Here is a 19,055-nt window from a genome sequence, read left to right as displayed (position 1 = left end):
AAAAGTCAGCATAGGTCAGTTTCCTCCTAAAAGAAACAGACACATGACCGGGTTTATATCTAGGTTCTGCCAGTAATTGTCATGTGTTACCTGACAAACTACGGTACTTCTTGGACCCTCTTTCCTCACTTTTTGTTGACTATATTAGCTCATCTGGTCTCACATTTTAAAAGGAGTTATTATAAGTCGAAAGTGTTTTGTTCAAACACGAGTGATTATACCATCACGCAACCATGCCAGATTTTGGAAGTGTAAGTTATTGGTTTAAAAACACATCTGTCACTTATGTACCTGTGTCGTGCTATGCTAGACTGCTAGGTGGGAGATGCCTAGACAGAGCCCAAGACCCCCACCCTCGCTGAGCCTACAATCGTGGTGGAGATTTGAGGTCAAACTGGTAGTGACCAGTGTGTTCAGTAGTCACACAACTGCTAACTAGAGACAAACCACAATTTAGGGTCTGATTCTTCTTGAAAAAAACGAATAAGAATTGCTCTAATCAATTGTCTTCATCCATTAGTGTACTCTCGAGAGTCACATGTGAGCCAAGGACTGCACTGAGTGAGTGGTTCTGTCTGTCACGGCGGGGTCAGTCCATCGCCTGTCATGTAAGTTTGAGCAAGTTCTAAACATATGGTTCCGTCTCTCACAGCGGCTTTCGTTAGAAGGGTGTTACTGAAATCACTTTCACTTGGGACAGCGCCACACATCTCCCACTCTGTAGGCCTCTAGCTATTCGAGGGGCTGGAGCAATTCAGTAAGCACCTGAACGACCAGTCACTGAGTGCCCAATGTCTGCAGTATGTGTACCTGGCCCAGGAACGCACCCTTCCTGCTCTCCGATGGGCTTCTGGGGGGCCAGGAGCTACAGGTACGACGTGCTAGCACTGGGAACGTGAGGAGCTGGCAGAGAGGCACGGCACAGCCAGAGAAGAGCGCGGAAGCGGAAGGGGGAAGGGGGAAGGAAGACGAGCACAGAGTGGCACGTCCTGTCGTCACTGTTGTCTCATTTAATCCTCACAAGAAGTTTTGTGATAATATCCATCCCTAATTTACACACCAGGAAACTGAGGCTCAGAAAGTGAAACAAGTTCTCCAAGGTTCTGGAGGAAGGAAGTGTCGGTTCCAGGACTTGTCTGGGACTAGCTCTAGGATATCTGTGTCTTCAAACCAATCTTGATCGCCCACCTGGCTGCCAGATGCTGAATGCCACAAGGAAATGAGAGATGCCTCCTTCTGACCAAAACCAGGGAACTCTGACATGCGCAATCCCTCAGGGACAGGCCAAGCCCACTGTCCACATGGAAAGGGAGTTGGAACCTACTGAGTGGCATGGACCCCTGAACTGCACTGCCTGCCACTCAGCCGCTGGGAGAGCACGGAGGTTTTCCCCTGTGCTCCGGCAGGGCGAGTCCAAAGGAAGGGTCTTTTTTCTAAGCCATGTACTGAGTGGCACTCCCCTCCCCCCACCTAACTGCGCCCAGGCCCATCCGCACACCCTGGGCTTCAGGCCTGGCTCACCTCCTTGTGGCAATCTTTGTGGGCTTCCAGCGTCTTCATGATCGTCAGCTCGGCGTAGTTTTTAAATCTCGCGGGCTGGTTTCTCAGAATTTCCCGTAAAACTCTCAATGCCAGTGCTCGGATGGAATGCTGTAGGGCAGAAGGAAAGGAAGGCATCAGCACACAATGCACAGCGCTTTGCTATAAGGACCTGACGGCGGGATGCGAGGAGACCAGCACCCACTGCTGGGTTTCCCTGGCATCTTCCCCAGCAGACGCCTCACACAGATCTCACTGCTTACCTGACCGAGGATCTCTACACAGCCAGCTCCAGGAGGGCAGGGCCGGCCTACAGCGACATTCCCAGGATCTAGCATCTAACAGGGACCTCAGGAAGGTTTCCTGAAGGAGCCAAATGAGGACCAAAGGAGAACAATACATCTAAGCTCATGATCAATGTCCTGGAGATTTCCAGATTTCCTGAGGCTTAGATATGCAAATTACCCTTTGTAAAATGTACAAAATGACCACTAAAGAGCATCTCAACATTTCCACAGGACCTGTAAGACTGTGAACTCTCTAAGGACAGCTGGAGACCTGTCATTCATTATTCCCCACCTGTGTGATGAGATCGTGGGGGAAGGGAATTTGTACAGGCCTCGGGTTGCCTGCAGACCTTGAGGCCCCAGTCATGCGCCTGGAGGAAAGCCATTCCAAACAGACTCCAAGCTCAATAAAAGAGAATGGAGTTTACACCAAACACAGCCCAAAAGTACATCCTGATTCTTTGTCACTCACCTGTACAATTCACATACTAACAACCCACCTAGCTGCCCTCTACATGACATCACTTTATCTCCTGACCACAAAGCCCAACCAAGCAGAAGCGCTTCGGGAGCCAATACTTTAAGGAAAGTTAATACAGATCTTTTATCATCATTCTTCTATGTTTACTCACCCTATACCAAACCATTAACCCTAAGCATCAGAAAGCAGCCAGAGTCACCATGACATTCACCAGCCTCTGCTTACCCGTCTTCCACTCAGTTACCGCCCCTGTGACCCTGGGCATGACCTTGACAGCACGGGCTGTGTGCAACTTCTGCCTGGTTCCTGCCCTTGCAGCTCCTCACCATGTTTCCTTGACTTTTGTTTCTGCTAGCCCACACAAAGCCCAGTGCAGCACGCTGGGTTTTTACTTCTAGAGTTCATTTCAGGAGATTCCCGTATTTATTCACGTCTGTGTGTGAGAACATAGGGCTGTGACTAGATTCCCCCCCTCTTCTAAGAGTCATCTACTAGGCGTCCTATGTAGATTACAGCAAATGCCTAGTTTGTCACGTTCAAATGTCACGTGTAAAGAGGGCTTCTTATTTTAAAACCAATAGAAGAAAATGGACCATAATAATCATCCGTGGTTCCTGAACCTGTCGCTTGACCAATTAGGATTATGGGACTGAGCACACAGACCGGGGGTGGACCGAGACAGAATTTCATGGAATGCAGCCTTCAGTAGGGACTTAAAAAAAATCAACTTCTCTGTTTCTCAATTACACATGAACCACAAAGAAAACTCACAAGGGAAAAAGTTCATTGTAAAAAACTACATTTTATGCTAAAGAAGTTTTGAGAAAGCGTGGGTTACAGTTACCTGACGCAGGAACAAGTTTCCCTCAAAGCCAATTACAGAAAAAAAGCTTGTATATAAGCGAGGACGGAGCCTGTGTCTGGCAAAAACATTACCCTACGAACTAACTGGTGCTGGGAAAACACTGCAAACATGTTTTGATGTAAACAGTAAGCACAGTGCAGAAAGGCGCGCGGAAGCCCAACCACCCACGCACGGGGGAAACGCAGCACACGGAGCCCTCCTCACATCTTTGTCTCCGAGGGTCTCCAGCAGCAAGAGCAGGATGGTCTTGAAGTGCTCCTCCCAGACGCCCAGGCTGTCCTCCCGCGTGATCTTGAGCAGCTCCAGCAGGGCACCTTTCCGCTCCTCCACCCGCTCGTTGTGGTTGGACAGCTCTTTCAGGAGGTCCGCCACCAAGTCAGAATGGTCAATGGGCACTTGGGAGACACGCGAGACAGAAGTTAGAGACACGCGTGAGAGAACCCCTGGTTCCAGGGGCCTCGCAGGGACACGCAGCCGTCCCAGAGGCACCCTGACGGCTCCCATCCCATCACACCATCATCCCACTCCGCCCCACCCCCACTCTTCACTACCGCGGCAACTCAGCTCACAATTAAAACAGGTGGGAGAACAGGTGTCAGGTACCAATATATTCAATGTCTCTACCCTGCCTCACCACCTTTTCTCCCCTTCCAGGTCAGACAAAAAGGAGAGACTGCTATTTCACTCACCAATTTCAGACAAAGAGGAGAACCCCTCCAAAAACCGCTCAACTATCTTCTTTGTCCAAACTCTGTTTCCCCTGCAGCAGGCCCAGGGCAGGTCCTGCCAGTGTAGTCTCACCAGTACCAAGTCCACTCCAGTACACACATTTTACTTAAGACCCTCGTCACTGTCACATCCGACTCACTAACATCCATTCTCTTCTCGAATGTCCAGAGGTTAGGAAGTAGCAAAGCAAACGAATGCCAATTGAGGTGTTTAGACTATTCATGGACTAACTCACAGACTGTAAGACTTGCCAAGGTCTCTTAGCATAATTACTTGCAGGGACCCAAACCACGGTTTATATGGTAGAAAAGCACATCCTTTCTCTTTCCATGTGCTTTTAAGAGACCTCAAATCTGAATTCACTTTAAATAGAAACGATAAAAAAAAACAAATCAGACAGATCATCAGAACTACTAGTTTGTATGTGCGTATTTCTTTAGCTTCTAAGACAGGGAAACAAACACATCCGGAAGTCTGAAATGTTAAAGAACTCTGATCATTCTCCCCTGCTATCCATCCCACCCTTTTCTTTAAGCCTTTAATTATACGGTTGCTGAATAAATAATAACCAACATCCTAATCTCTATTCTATCTTCAACAAGACCAACAAAAGGGTAAGTTCAATGATGGACCAATTCTATGAGCAATGAAAGGAAATAAATAGTCCAATACTCCTAGAAAGTGCAAGTCATGCCAGACACTATACCATCACCTGCTGCCCAGTACACAGACGCGTGGGTATACCCTGGGCTGCTACCCACCAGCAATTGGCAATTAATAGCCAGGGGATTATGCTTTCGACCCCTGAAACAATTTCTGCTGTCACAACTGGAGGACTTCTCTTCTGTCTCAGGATTCCTTCACTGCCTGACCCACCCAGAAAAGTACAGTTTTCTTTCTTTTATGCCCCCGGAAGCTGGCATGTGCCTCCAGCGGGGCCCTCCCCTCCCACTAGTGCGACCTGATGAGTCTGTTCCCCGACAGGCCTTGAGCTCTCTGAGGTCAGGGACTGTCTCTTCTACTCCATGTCCCCAGTAAGCCATATGCTTCCTCACACACAGTAGGCACTCAGCGAATGTGAATTGTTTAGAGTTCTAATTTAACTCTTCACTCAAAATTGAGAAACAAAACAACAGCAAGCTTGGGAAAAAAACACATGTATATATATGTGTGTGTGTATATATATATATATAAAAACTTTAAAAAAAATGACTAGTAAGCTGAAATAAATCAAAACACATAAACATGACACTGAGGTGGAAAAACAAGTAATTAAGTGCCAGATAAAAATACCATCATACCAATACCTATTTACTCACTCGTTACTCAATAATGGACACTGGCCTTAACACAGGGTCAGAAAAAAAGCCAGACTAGCTCTGTTCCATACTGATTATGTTACATTTGGGGCAAGTGACTTAACCTTTCTGAACTTCAGTTTCTCAACCTGTAAAATGGCAGTAACCCCCTCTCCCTCAATTAGATAATATATGTAAAACAGCAGCGCAGCAGCAATCCCGTAGTGACGCCACTGCCTGGTGTATGTCAGGTCCCCTCTCTCCCAACTATAGGACGGAAGTCAAATAAAGCAGCTCTAGGAAGACCTGGTTAAAACACTGATGTGAGAAGTAACAAAAAAGAAAAAGGGAAAACAAAGCGCTCGTGTGAGAGAAGCGGGAAGCCTTCCAGGGGTGCTTCTTATTTCTGCAGCTCAGGACTGGGAGGGACCGTCAGAGGCCATTGCAAATGCTGGGACCGCTCGCGCCTTTGTTCCCCACCTCGCTAAGCCCCCACTCCCCTTGTGCTTCTGATTTCCACGCAGGCCCGGTTCCTCAGTGAAGCCTTCCCTGATGGGTACAGCTAGCCTTCCGTTGCACAGTTGTCAGAGCGGTGATTTTAGGTAATCTGCTGACCGCTTATTTCTTGACTGCTTCCAGGACTAGACTATAAGCTCCTAGAGGGCAGGGACTGTGCATACTTTTGTTCATTACTGTGCCTTCCATTCCTAAGCACACAGTAAGTAGTAGCTCTATAAGCGGCTGTTGAACAAAGGGCTAATAACCAGGACAGACCCAACGTTTCCAGGCTGCCCAGAGCTGGTCTGACGAGAGGGGAAACCCATGGAAGCGGAAAATCAAGCACAGAAAGACACACCATCTCGAAGCTGCTCCATGTCATCGTCAAACACGGCCTCCTTCAGGGCCGTCTTGTCATAGGTGTTGATGGTGTCTGAGTAGGGATACAGATTGTAGTCTCGCACGCGGGGCCCTGGGAAGGCCCGTGGAGGCTGCGTGTTGAGGAGGGAGGTCTTGTTGTCCAGAGCCGTCCTGCCTCCTTCCACCACATCACTGCCCCCCCGGCCCTCAGAGGCAGGGGAGGCGACTCCGCCATCGCGGGACACCTGCAGCACAACACACCGTCAGTTCCTTTTCAGGGCTTTCAACACATTTTCTCTTTAAATTTTGAGAAGTATTAGGAGAGCCAGAGATTTCTCACATGAAATCTGGCCACTAACAGAAGGGCAGTTATTAGAATTCCTTTTTTGTTTTTTCTTTATTGCACCTTCATGGTTTTTTTTAAAGGTTTTTATTAAAATGTAGCTAACATACAATAATATTATATTAGTTTCAGGTGTATACAATAGTTATCCAACATTTATATACCTACTCCATCATCTTGGCTGGAAATCTCATTAGAATTGCAATTTGTAAATATCTAATTTATAAACTACCTTAAAGGGAACTATGTTTCCATCTATTCATTAATTAATTTGCAGGTAAAGTCTGTTTTACTTTGTTTTCAGTGATTAACCCATTTTTGAGACTGCTAGCATGAAATTCTTTAGAGTCCCTTGAGAACGAAGGCTGCATACCTCACAGGCCCAGTTCCTCAGGAATCTCATGTGCCAACACTGCAGCCTATCACTTTCCTTACAAATACTAAGGGTTTCCTTGCTGAGGCCCTGATACAACACCAATGCTCCCCCAGTTACCACAGGATCTAAAGCGGTTGAACCGTCCAAGAATTCTTGTATCTATTCCCACCATGTGGAGAGCCAAACGGTGGCTAATAGTCTCTAACAATTGATAACTCAGTTTCCGCTAGGCAGATCATTCTTCTTTGGATGTTTCTGACTCTCAGAGTGGGTCTTTATGCTGGGTCAAAGAACAGGTCTGTATTGTTTACTGAAAAAGATTTTTTTCTAATATATTCTGAAACTTATCTTCAACAAATTAAACCCCTGGTCCTCTGGCCCTTGTGTCATGTTGCTCACTGCCTTCACTCTCAGGGGTCCTTTTATCTGAGCCACAAAGGCCTGTGTGGTGCCCTTTGCAGGGTGGCACTATAACAAAAGTAAGTGTGGGCTCACGCTGGGAACAGAGCCAAACTGTCATTCTCCTCATCCCAGACATGTGACTAAGTAACAACAAGTAAAAACATTTCCAGGCAGCCAGACTGCACTGACTCCTATGGCAATTTCTTTACTTGTGCTGCTGACAAGATACATCTCACATTTTGTGCTTACGCATTTTTTAAAATTGTGGTGAAATATACATGTATCATTTTAATCACTTAATTCCTAAGTGTACAATTCAGTGACATTAAGTCCATTCACAATGTTGTATAACCATTACAACTATGCTGTATTTTGGGCAAAACTTTTTCATCTTTCCCAACTAAAACTCTGTACCTATTAAATAATGACTCCCTGCCCCTGCTAGCCCTGGTAACCTCTATTCCACTTTCTGTCTCTGTGAATGTGATTACTTTAGGTGCCTCATGTGAGTGGAAGCATAAAGTATTTGTCTTCCTGTGTCTGGCTTCTTTCACTTGGCATAATATTTTCAAGTTCCATTCATGTTGTAACATGTGTCAGTATTACATTCCTTTTTATGGCTGAGTAATATTCCACTGCATGTACATATCAAGTTTTTTTTTAATCCATTCATCTGCTGATGGACACTGGGTTGCATCCACCTTCTGGCTAGTGTGACTAATACTCCTGTGAACACTAGCACAGAAATATGTGTTCAAGTCCCTTCTTTCAGTTTTTTTTTTTAAACATGTACCTAGTGGAATTGTTGGAATGCATGTGGTTAACAACCACCCCAAAAGACTGTATACTAATATAATTATTGAGGTAAAAATACATATACAGTGGTACCTCGGTTTTCGAAGGTAATCTGTTCCGGAAGACCGTTTGAGTTCTGAAACGTTCGAAAACCGAGGCATGGTTTCCCCATAGAAAGTAATGCAAAATGGATTAATCCATTCCAGACCTTTAAAATAAACCCCTAAAACTGCAAATTTAGCATTAATTTTACTGTCTAATGATACCATAGATCCATAAAATTTATGGCGTTTGTAAACTGAAACATTCGCCAACGGAGACGTTCGAAAACCGAGGTACTACTGTATATTGGGGGTGCCAAAAAATATATACACATGACTAGTACTCATCTTGTGTTATCAGTATTTATTATTACAATTTTAATACAGTTTTTTCCTTTCTTAAAATGTATAGACATTTTTTTTGGCACCCTCTATATACAATACGTGCATAGATACAAACAAAATAAGACTTAACTGGGGTTTTCTCTTGGAAGATAATTCATAGATGATTTTAATTTTTTTCTCTTTGTAACTCTTCTAAAAGTAAAACATATTAGCATTATAATGAAAAAATTTCAAGGGAGAGTTTTAAACACTAAAGACATTTTTTAGAAAGCCTAACTATTCTAATTCTAATCACTTTTAACAAAAAAAGAAGAAAAAAACCTTACTTTTTTGACTTTGTATATTACCCTGGTCTTTGTCTCCTGAAGATTTCATACAGTGGGAATCACAGTGCACATACTATCACGTGTTTTGCTTTCCTTATACCATAACCAGGTCCCACGTAAATAAAGTTTTTATAACAGTTTAATCACACCACTATTTCTACTTGTGTTTTAATATGAGTTACTCAACTATTCTCCTTCTACTGATTTTTTAATGTTTTTGGTTTTTGCCATTATAGATAATGCTAAAATAAATTACTTGGGTAAATAATATCTTTCTTTCCTTTTTCTGAGTTTGTTACTTAGCATAGATTGCTAAAAGGTAGATTATTAAAGGATATGAAACTTAAAATCATTTTTGCTAAATATAATTTAGCAAAATTATATTTACAGCTGTTCTACTAAGCTGTAGAACGGTATTAATTTCCCATACTGCCATTATACTAGTATAATATTCTACTTGAAACAAAGCAGAATAATTTAGAAGTAACATATAGGTCCTCTTGTATTTCTGTAATTACTGCTAAGGATGGATTTTCTCCCACGTTTAATGCTTTTGTCTCTGCTTCTGTGAACCACCTTCCCACTGGATCTGACATTCATCCTTCTGGACTTGTCTTCTGATTGGACTGGGTCTACTTGTTAAGCTTAAGAAGAGATAACACTGGCACCTGAGTCTCACATTTAAACAAGTTTTGTTATCTACCTCAGCTTCTTAGCTAGAAATGTGGTAACCAGGGGCCAAGATGTTGAGGCTTAAATCTCCTCAACTCCTCAGTTTTCACTTCCCCTCTTATGTTTCTTCCACCTCTCAGGTCCACATCCTCTAGCGAAACAGCCTCATTTCTGAATGTTTGAACTTCTCAATTCCCTCCACCAGTCCCCAAATCTTCTCCCTCTTCCACGTCCTTAAGGACCTGCACCACCAATCATCCACTTCCCTCACTTGTAGAGTCACCCGTTTGCTCTCAACTGGCCCCATCGGCATTCAAACAGGTCAGGCCTCACCCATGTGAAAAGCCCCTGAATGACCCCTCATCTCTCCCGTTTGTTACCCAAGTCACTCCTCAACCCCCTGTACTGTTTTCCACTTTCAATTCTGCTCTGAACAATGCTCACAAAATCCAATGGACTCCTGGAAGAAACTCAATTTGTAGATTATGGAATGCGACCATGTGTAAAATTTATTTAAGAACACAAAAGTCCAAATGGTGGGCTCATTCTAAAAGAAATGGTCTTGGCTCTATAGCAAAACATTAGCGAATAAATTTGTGATTTACATATTTTAGGTTAACACAGAATTTTAATGTAGACAGTAATAATTAAAAAGAAACCCAGAGGAGCCCTGTCACTCCACAGCTGCCCTGCCATGGGCATGACCGTATGCGGCATGATCCCCTGGGATGACACTCCTTCCTGAAAGTGTCATAACTTCTATGGCACCACACCCACGTCATCTTTAGCTTTTCTTCCAACTCTTTTTCTTCTTCTTCCTAGTGTTGATGCTTCTTCAGATTTTGTCTTTACCCTTTACCTGGTGGATTTCACTCACTTTGCTTTAGTCACCATCAACTAGTCAAAGCCTCTCAAATCTCTGTCTCTAGCCGAAATCGCCGGCCTACACTCCAGACTGGTACATTCAAAGACCTAATGGATATGTTTGCTTGGATATCCCACAGGTTCTGCAAGTCACATACATTCAAAACTGTTCCAAAAGGATTAACATGCACTTTCTTCTGCATTTTCTTTCCTCTTCCTATGATATTTTCTCATTGAATTACACTAGCACCTACTCAACAGTCCTAGTCAGACACTTACGACTCTTCTATTTCTGCTTATTCCCCACCCAACCCAACTTTCTCGGACTAATTCTCCATCCGAGTGACAACAATCTTTCTAAAATGTTACGTGTGACCATGCCACTTCCCTGGTTAAAAATCCTTCAGACTCTCCAGTGTCTCCCAGGTAAAGTTAAGACCTGGGCTGGAAATGTTCCTGGTGCAAGCCCTGCGTGAGCCACTCTCTGCAGCCTCTTCTCCAAACCTCCCCCAAACATGCCCTCTCTCCACGTTAGCACTCCCTGGTGGGAAATCATGCCAACCCTGCCCACTCCCACCTCTGCACCTTCTCACAGGTGACCCCCTCCCCACTACGACCTTTCTACTTAACCTTCACGCTTCAGCTCCAAGGGTGCAATCAGCCCTGCACAGCTCCTTCCTGAGCACCGAGCCTGGTCTAGAGGTCTCAGTGCTGAGCCACGAATGCTCCCACCGCACCACCATCTCCCGCCTATCTGCCCGCTCTGCACGAGACCAGAGCTCCGACACAGCCATGCTGGTGTCTGGCTCAGGCTCACTACTTTATCACATCACAGGAACAAAAATATGTCCAGGACAAATGAAAAGCAAGCTGAGATAAAATGGGACTTAACATTCTTCACAAAGATAGCAACGGTCACTCAAAATTGTCTTGGGCCTCTGAAAATAACACTTTCTACTACAGTGTAAAAATAATGCTGAAGCTCAGAAATCACAGTGGTCAGGGTTCAGAAGAATCAGTAACGATCACTTATTTGACAGACAGTTCTCTGTTAGCCTGGGGATACTTACGTCACAGTCCTTTTTGCCGTCTCGTTTAATTGGCTCATTCAGATCCTCTTGGCTTCGAAAACTAAACTTTTCAATGGCTTCTGTAACTCCACGCAAAGAACTATAGATTTCTTCAGAGTTCAGGTTCTCTGTATCATAGTCCAGCATGCTAAAGATCAAAAATATTTTCTTTCTTAAATTGAGGCACATGCATACAATTGAGGTATGGGCATACATTGCTTCCAATAATTTACAAAGTTAAGATATAATTAGCGTTTTGTTTCTTCAGGTGACTTGGAATGAAAACGAGACATCTTTTATTAGAGCCCCACCACTGGACAATTATACCTCTTCTTTGTCAAATTTAGTCCCAAACACATGACATCAGCACTCATAAGAACCAGTGGGAAACAATAACCACGAGAATGCAAGAACTCAAAAGGGTGACAACTGGTGACTGAATGCGCGAGGTAATGAAAGTGGAAAAATAACTTTTGTATCTTGAAGATGGAAAAAAGAAGTTTGGTTGTTACTGGTCTCAAATGTACAAACTTAAATTAAGAGGAATGAGCACTTCAAAATAAAGCTACTGTTACAAATTTCAGAGGAGCAAAGCAAACAACTTCAGCGGACTGAAGTTATGCTCACCAGTTATCAGAAACTTGTAAATAACATCCTATGTTAAAAAACTAAAAAACCAACCCTACAACTCAAAGTCAGATCCGCCTCACCAACAGGATACTGAGACTGTGACTCTCATGACATCTAACCTGAAGCTTGCTGGAAATATCAAACTCTTCTAGATGCCTATATTTCGACTTTTATAATAAAAGCAGATCTGATAAAGATGAGATCTTATGAAGATATAAAGGCACTTCAAAAAGCAAGAAATACTTGTCCTTTACAGAAAAGTGATGTCAGCTGCTGTGCTTTTAGACATGTAGCAAAATATGAAGCAAAGCAAAGATCTTAAATGGCTTTTTCGTGTAATGCGCTATGTCAACAAGTGGCCTTTACATGTCTGGAAGATGCACTGAAACAGACAAAAGATCCTAAAAACAAAAACCATCAACTGTCGTCCCCCTCCCCCCCCTAAGAATATCAAAGAAAAAAGCACGGATGGATACATAAGTATCAAGAAAGCAAAACAGGAAGCAACAGCCAATCAGGGGCAAGTCAGAGCTGCAAGTTCGTTTAGATGCCATGTGTTCCAAGAAAGTGTTCAAGAAGAGTTCCGAGGAGTTGGTCCTGTTTCACTTGCAGACAATCTTGAGCCATACTGAAGATCCTGAGCCACTCAGAGAATCCTCGGCTGTGTGTTTAAGTAAGCACCATTGCTAAGGACTAAAGAGAAGCAAGCTTTCTGTTCCTTAGAGAAATAACTAAAACTAAGCACCCACTGGCGGGAGCCCGTCCTAAGGACCACAAATCAGCCCTGTACACTCTCACAGGAGGTTACATCGCCTATCACTTACGAATAACATTTACTAAGCCACCTCCCCCACCTTCTGTTTTTTTAAAGGTTTGTTTTTTTAAAGAAGTTGGGCAGACGAGCAAGGCAAGATTTGGACAATTCTCACTTTGAGTAGCCAGGCTAGCTTGAGGCCCCAACGATACAAGTGTTTCCTAAGGCTCGTTAGGTTCTCCAGAGCACAAGAACTGAACTCACTCTTAAAGATGGAAGCTATGTGCCTAAAATTGCAAAATAGAACCCATTTTTTCTTTTCTGATGAAAGAAAATACACACCCCAATTGTACTTGGATAGGTCACAGAAATATATGCCAACTCAAAGATTGGCTCTGGCATCAAACAAGAAGGAATGTGAACTTGAACATGTCTACAGTTTAAATTCCAGGTATACACCGATGAAAGGTAGAATTAAAAAAATTGAACGGAATTCAAGACTTCAATCCCTTCTAAGTTCACAAGGTTATCTGTCTATGAGGCAACATCCCTTTAATGTGAAGGAGCAGGACTGAAAAGCACAGGGCTCCCTGCCCCCCCCCCCCCCCCCCCCCGCTTTCTAGAACACCACAATACCAGCTTATGTATGAACAAAAGCATTTATACATCTGGCCAGTACACTATTTTTTAATATAGAAAGACTGAGTATGACTCAAACAAAAAATATGTATACAAGATGTAAAAAGATGCCTTAAAATGCTTTGAATCACAACGACCAAAAATAATAGCATAGCCCATGCAAAAGAAAAACAGAAACAAAAACCAAAGAGTGACAGGATGGACAAGAGGAAGTCTGGCAGAACGTTCAGCTTTTTAAGGGATGTCACAATATTATTCTCCATGTGTCGCTTCAGATGAAGTTAGCTTTCACATAATTCATCTCATTTTTCTTAACCTGAACTTTCTTAAAATAGTTCAATTCAGTTCACATAACTTTAGCATTACAGTAGCCTCTTTTTAAAATAAGAAAACAAAGGATTCTGCCAGTTAATGCTCCTCCTTCTTGCTTTCAATTAATAAACCAGCTCAGACGTCCAGTGTAGGAGCACATGTGCATCGCCAGGTACAATGTGTGGTGACGCTTCCTTTACACTCACTAGCTTGAGGCTGGAAGTAGCTCCTTGGTACGAAGCTAAAACTGTGAGCTCCAGGTGGGAGACCACTGTTCTCCTCTAACAGGAAACGCTATTACTTTCTTTGCTATTTTATGCTTTGGCTTGATTTGTCTTTCTTCAAATCAACACCTATGTGCCCTCGTTTCATAGAGAAAAAAGAATTCACATGAACACACTCATCAGGGATCGCAGACACTGTGGTCTGGACAAGCCATACACTGAGAGAGCAACAGGAGAAATGCAGAGCTTCACTGAGAAGACACCCCAGTCTGTCACCTGTCCCCACGCTCGGAGATGCTCAGAGATGACCCCAGAACATAATCCTTTAGGTTAAAGGCCAGGTCCCTACCATGTGTAAACACTGTGATTAGATTCAACTCCAGAAAGGTTTCTAGGATTCTTTAGATTAGGAAGAGTTGCTCAATCCGTCAGTAATCTGACCTGAGGTCAGGCCATGTCGCCCAGTACTGATGCCGAATAAAACTCTGGACTGCCCCGTTGTAAAGGCTCACACTGGGGGGGGCGGAGGAGGGGGTGCATAAGGTCAGGTCTCCAAGGAAAGAGACACTGGAGACAGAAGTTGGCCTTCTGAGATTTTCTTCTTTGTCATTTTATGGGGAAAAGATACTAGGGAATGGAAAAAGGGCAATTGTTCCTTGTTATGAAATCACCAGGGTTTTGGCACAGAGCGAAGAGACTTGTAGTTTTGTGGCACCAGTCGGTTTCCTAAATGTAGGGTTTCCGGTCACCTCTCCTTCCTGCTGATAATTAACACAAGAGCTACGTATTTATTCAGCAGTAGCTACACTATTGTGCACATATGCACAGATGACTCTGGAGGGCAGTCTGATGGCTACATGAGAAGACTGGCTCAAGGAGAAGCGTGGTGCACACTGGGGCACACAGCTGTCTACGGAGACAGTCGGCAAACTGCTCTTACACTTGGAGGCCTGTAACCTTTAAAAACAACAAAAAAGAAAGTGCAGCGACATCACTGAGGACAGCAGGGACGTCTCATTGTCTGTGTGTCCTTGCCCTAACCTTGTGTATCTAGAAACAGTCATTATAGAATTCTCTGTATGCTTTAGAAGTTACTTTGGAGCTGTAAGAGTTTCAAAAGAAAGATGTTGGTAAAACATTTAGCTGACTTGTTTACTATGTACAGCTTCGCTATGTTGAGGATACAAAGTAGGAATGTAAATCTGTACAATAGCTATCTGTGAAGCATTCAACAGTAAGACTGTTTTATTTTTACCCTTGTCCTATCACAGAGGGTACAGACCCATCTTACACAGCACAAAGATAGCCGGACTGCCTCTGCTTTGCTCATGTAATTGCAGGCTTCTAGGGAAGGGATTCTCTGGTCTTTGGACCTTTATGAAAAGCACCTAAGAGACCCTCAAACAGGTATCTGTAGGAATACCCGGACCCCACTCCACACCACAGGTTACGTCTGAAGGGAGCCCCACCCCCTCCCTTTCTCTAGACTCACTAACACTGTCACACTGGGGGGGTTCGGTGGGGGGGCTTGTGAGGACACCATCAGGCCCCTGCCTAGAGGCAGGGCATCTTTACTGAGACGTAACTGACCGCCCTTCTCGGGGCTTCCTTTCTGGGTCTGGGTCCTGCGTCTGTCGGCAGGTGGCAGCACATGACGTAAGAAATCCGTCCGCAGCATCACTACAGGACAGAATGCTGCCGGTGCCGTTGGCAAGAGCAGGTGCCGTGTGCTTCTTGGTGGGAAAGCCCTGCCCGCCTAAGAAGAATGCTAAGGGAACTGCGCACTGCTGCCTGCCCTGATTTCACAGCATTGCCTGAGAACCTTCTGGGGGCTGAGCACTGCCCTGGGCTGTAAGGCTCGCAACCGTAGATGTTTGTGAATTCGGTCAGTCGATGAAATGGTCATCTGTCCTCATGACATGGTAGGAACCGTACCCATAAGGTTCAACAAAGCTCACACACCTGCTCACACTTCTCACCAAGGCTCTCCTCCTGCTGGTCTAAGCAAAGCAGGGACCACACTGGGGCAGCTGAGAGGCTTTCCAAAAGACCTGAGGCGACTTTGGAAGTGCAATAATATTGTGACACCTCAGACAAGTTTAACAGGTAGCTTGTTACCTGGGAGAGTAAGAGCGCCTGAGAGTCTTGTGAGAGGGAGCGGGAGGAATGGAGTTGGGCTGAGAAAAGGGAGGTGGGGGCTTCGATAGCCCATCGGCACTCCAACCCCACAACCGACTGCAGTGATCAGAAGAGGAAAATCAGAAAGAGAAACAAAAAAAGGCAAGGGGGGAGGGAGGAGGAAAAGGCGAGGAAGACGCTGTACTCTAAGTGTCTTAGACTCTCCTCTTTCCTTGACAGAGTTCTATCAAAATTAATACTTCCCCACAGAGAGAAAAAGAACAGATTTTGTTTTACAGTTTGATCCTCGATAAGACTGCCTTATTCCTTTCCCTCTCAATCATGCATTTACATTTTTAAACCACATGCGATTCCGAGTGTAAGTGTGAAGCAAGTGTGTGCGCGCCTACACTGGGAAGGACATCATAAGCACTTACAAAAACATATGGATGTTCAGCTTCAGATAATGCCCAAGGAAGGAACTGTGGGCCTTAATTCAAATGGGACCAAAGGGACGATGGTAGGAAGAATCAGAGAGTGCCCCATTCTGCCCAGAGCACCCACATACTCCCCGAGGCTGGGATCCAATCAGATGGGAGTTCAGAGCTGCCACAAGCCACGTCCCTCTGACAGAGTAACAGCACCACCAGAGGGTGAGGGCACCAACTCAGGCTAGCCAGCCCAGAGACGGGGGAGCCAAAAATCTCATTCCTCTGCTCTTATCACCTAATTTGAAAATTAGAAGTCATCTGAGAACATAGATAGATATTCCTCTTCACTTCACAAACATACTGAGTGATCTGGTGTTGCAGAGGCCCTGACAGCGTTCTAGCAACTGTTTCAATTCAAAAGAAGCAGAGATACAGGGAAAGGGGTGAGCTGGGCTGGCTGGAAGCGTGACCTGCGGTCCGGGGCGGTCTGGCAGCAGAGACAGCGCTCCTACAGAGTGGCGACGCTTGCTGCTGGCACTCCCTGTACTGCTAAGGGCAGTAGGTACAAAGCTAGTCTCCACTTGTGGGCAGCTATGGTCCCATTTGGTAACGGAAATAAAGTGTCGCGATCAGAGGTCCCTGCAGTACAGAGGGTCCTCAGGACTGCCTGTGAGTCACACATGGAGCTGGGGGAGGCGGTAAGAGAGGAACAGGGGCGCCCACCTCAGGCTGGAGCTCCCCTAACAGGTAGAGAATAAGGCAGGTACACCCCCACCTCCCCGGGGCTCACAGGTAATCCCCACTTTGATGCTATGGACACTAGTCCAGATCCCCTGGTGGGATGAATGCAGACTCCACCTGCAATTACCTTCCATCGCTAGGGGGACAGGTTATCCAGTTAGTGCCACTTTGCTCTACACGTTTGCCAAGCACAGGAGGAGGACCACCCTGTACGGTTTTGTCTTACAGGGAATACGCTGTAATTCTTCCCTCCCACAGAGACAATCATTAATGGAATGTTTCACAAAAGTTCAACCTGTTAGCTATAGCTTCTCTAATTCTACTGGGTTGATAAAAGTGGCTTCCTTACTGGTGATTTGTTTTTAAAAAAAGTATCAAAAATTAGATTGTTTCCATCATTTTAGAATATTTCCTTATTTTCACCATGATCTGAGTGCAGAATTTTTAGACCCCCCCCCCAAAAAAATACTACTTCATTTTGATTCTCAAAATTAGATTAAAAACAAATAATTGGTAATAATTTTCTCCTTAAGAATGAAAAGCTATTACCACATGGTCAAGATGACGCAAAAGAACAGCAGGTCACAGAAAATAAATGTTTCAAGAGCCCTGCTCGGGGAAATAGTGGACATTATAAATGGCACAACTCATCTACTGCCTCCTTAGAATGTGGTATAATTTAGTCCATTCTCCTATTTCGTACAAGAGTTCATTGCTTTTATAATTTTCCTGGTAGGAAGTACGTAGCCTATTTTAATGTTTCCAGTGATATGAGGCAGTTTTTCCTACTTCTGGACAGTTTCAGTTGTGAGAAAAAGCCTTTCTCTTATTGAATTCAAGTTGGTTAAGGACATCTGGCTAGTTATACACTAACCGAGGATACACTGTTTGAAAAAGAAGAAACTACATAACTAAGTAAACCTCTAAAGAAGAATTTTTTGACAGAAAAATATTTAGGCCACACCTGGACTTCTTAATATTGAAAATAAATCTCTCCATTTCTTCTACTGACCTGTAACTTTAAACAGTAAAAATTAAATCAGGCCAATTAAGAATGAATGGTGACCTGGAAAAATAAATTAAAATTTTTAATAATTTGGGGATCCATGAGATGAATACCTACCCAATTCTTAGCTCTGATGAATTATGCTAGCAGCTCCCACCTATCTTTTATTTAGACTAACAGCACACATAATAAAAAAATACTTAATCTGAGTTTTACCTTTTGATTATTACCTAAAAAATGTACCACCCTAATAATGAAATAACTGAAAGATAAGAAGTATGAACTGTGTGTATTATGGAAGAACAGATTTCCCAATTAATGTTGCAAAGTAGCACTTTGTGGGGGCAGAGCCCCAGAAAGTAGTTTCCAGGCTCTCGGCCTCACATAGACAGGTGCTGGCTCAGGTAGTAAACGGCCATCAACTGTGATTGGATGGCCATCAGCTGTGGCTAGTTGGCCGTCAGCTGTAACCAGTGAGCCATTGGCCACTAATATAACTGCTATGGCTACGCTAGCAGAAAATGGGGGGCTAGCAAGAAGATGGTGGCTGGGCTGGCAAGCGTGGATGGCGGTTTGCGGACAGTGTGGATCCAGCCTCCAGTGAGAGTTTAGTGCCGCCAGAGAGAATATAGTGGTATGACTCCCCTACCTATGGCTCCATGGGTGTTCCTTTTTGGCCTCACCATATCCTGCGTTCTTGTATGGGGAGCGGGACCAGAGACCCCGCAGGCCACCCTGCATGACAAATGGCGCAGCGAGCAGGGTCTCCCGCACGACACACTTCTAGGCAAAAGCAACAATTTACACAGAATAGAAGTTTTCCACAAAATCCTCCCCTACCAAGAAAGAGAACTCTGTGATTTATTTTACTGTCAACAATGGACCCTAGTTATTTAAGACAAACCATAC

The 19,055-nt window shown here is 44.3% G+C and overlaps 1 protein-coding gene across 34 annotated transcripts in view; it reads right to left on the bottom strand.

The window, feature by feature from the left end:
* The window catches only part of CLASP1 (cytoplasmic linker associated protein 1), a 248,687-nt gene that overhangs the window by 25,003 nt on the left and 204,629 nt on the right, over positions 1-19,055 (bottom strand). For 24 of the 34 annotated variants that reach the window (XM_088793677.1, XM_074334995.2, XM_088793679.1 and 21 more), the window contains 5 exons: positions 15,969-16,085; positions 11,292-11,439; positions 6,056-6,302; positions 3,377-3,567; positions 1,522-1,650 (listed from right to left, as the gene is read on the bottom strand). In XM_088793677.1, the coding sequence (XP_088649803.1) occupies positions 1,522-1,650; positions 3,377-3,567; positions 6,056-6,302; positions 11,292-11,439; positions 15,969-16,085 (832 nt within the window). The other 10 variants (XM_088793690.1, XM_074335073.2, XM_074335079.2 and 7 more) reach the window with 2 other exon arrangements.

Source organism: Rhinolophus sinicus, chromosome 17 (genome assembly GCF_057876585.1).
Source record: "Rhinolophus sinicus isolate RSI-liver-muscle chromosome 17, RSI-T2T, whole genome shotgun sequence".
NCBI classification, from domain to species: Eukaryota; Metazoa; Chordata; class Mammalia; order Chiroptera; family Rhinolophidae; genus Rhinolophus; species Rhinolophus sinicus.
Note: the sequence above shows the minus strand (reverse complement) of the source record. Positions and strands in the feature narration are given on the sequence as shown.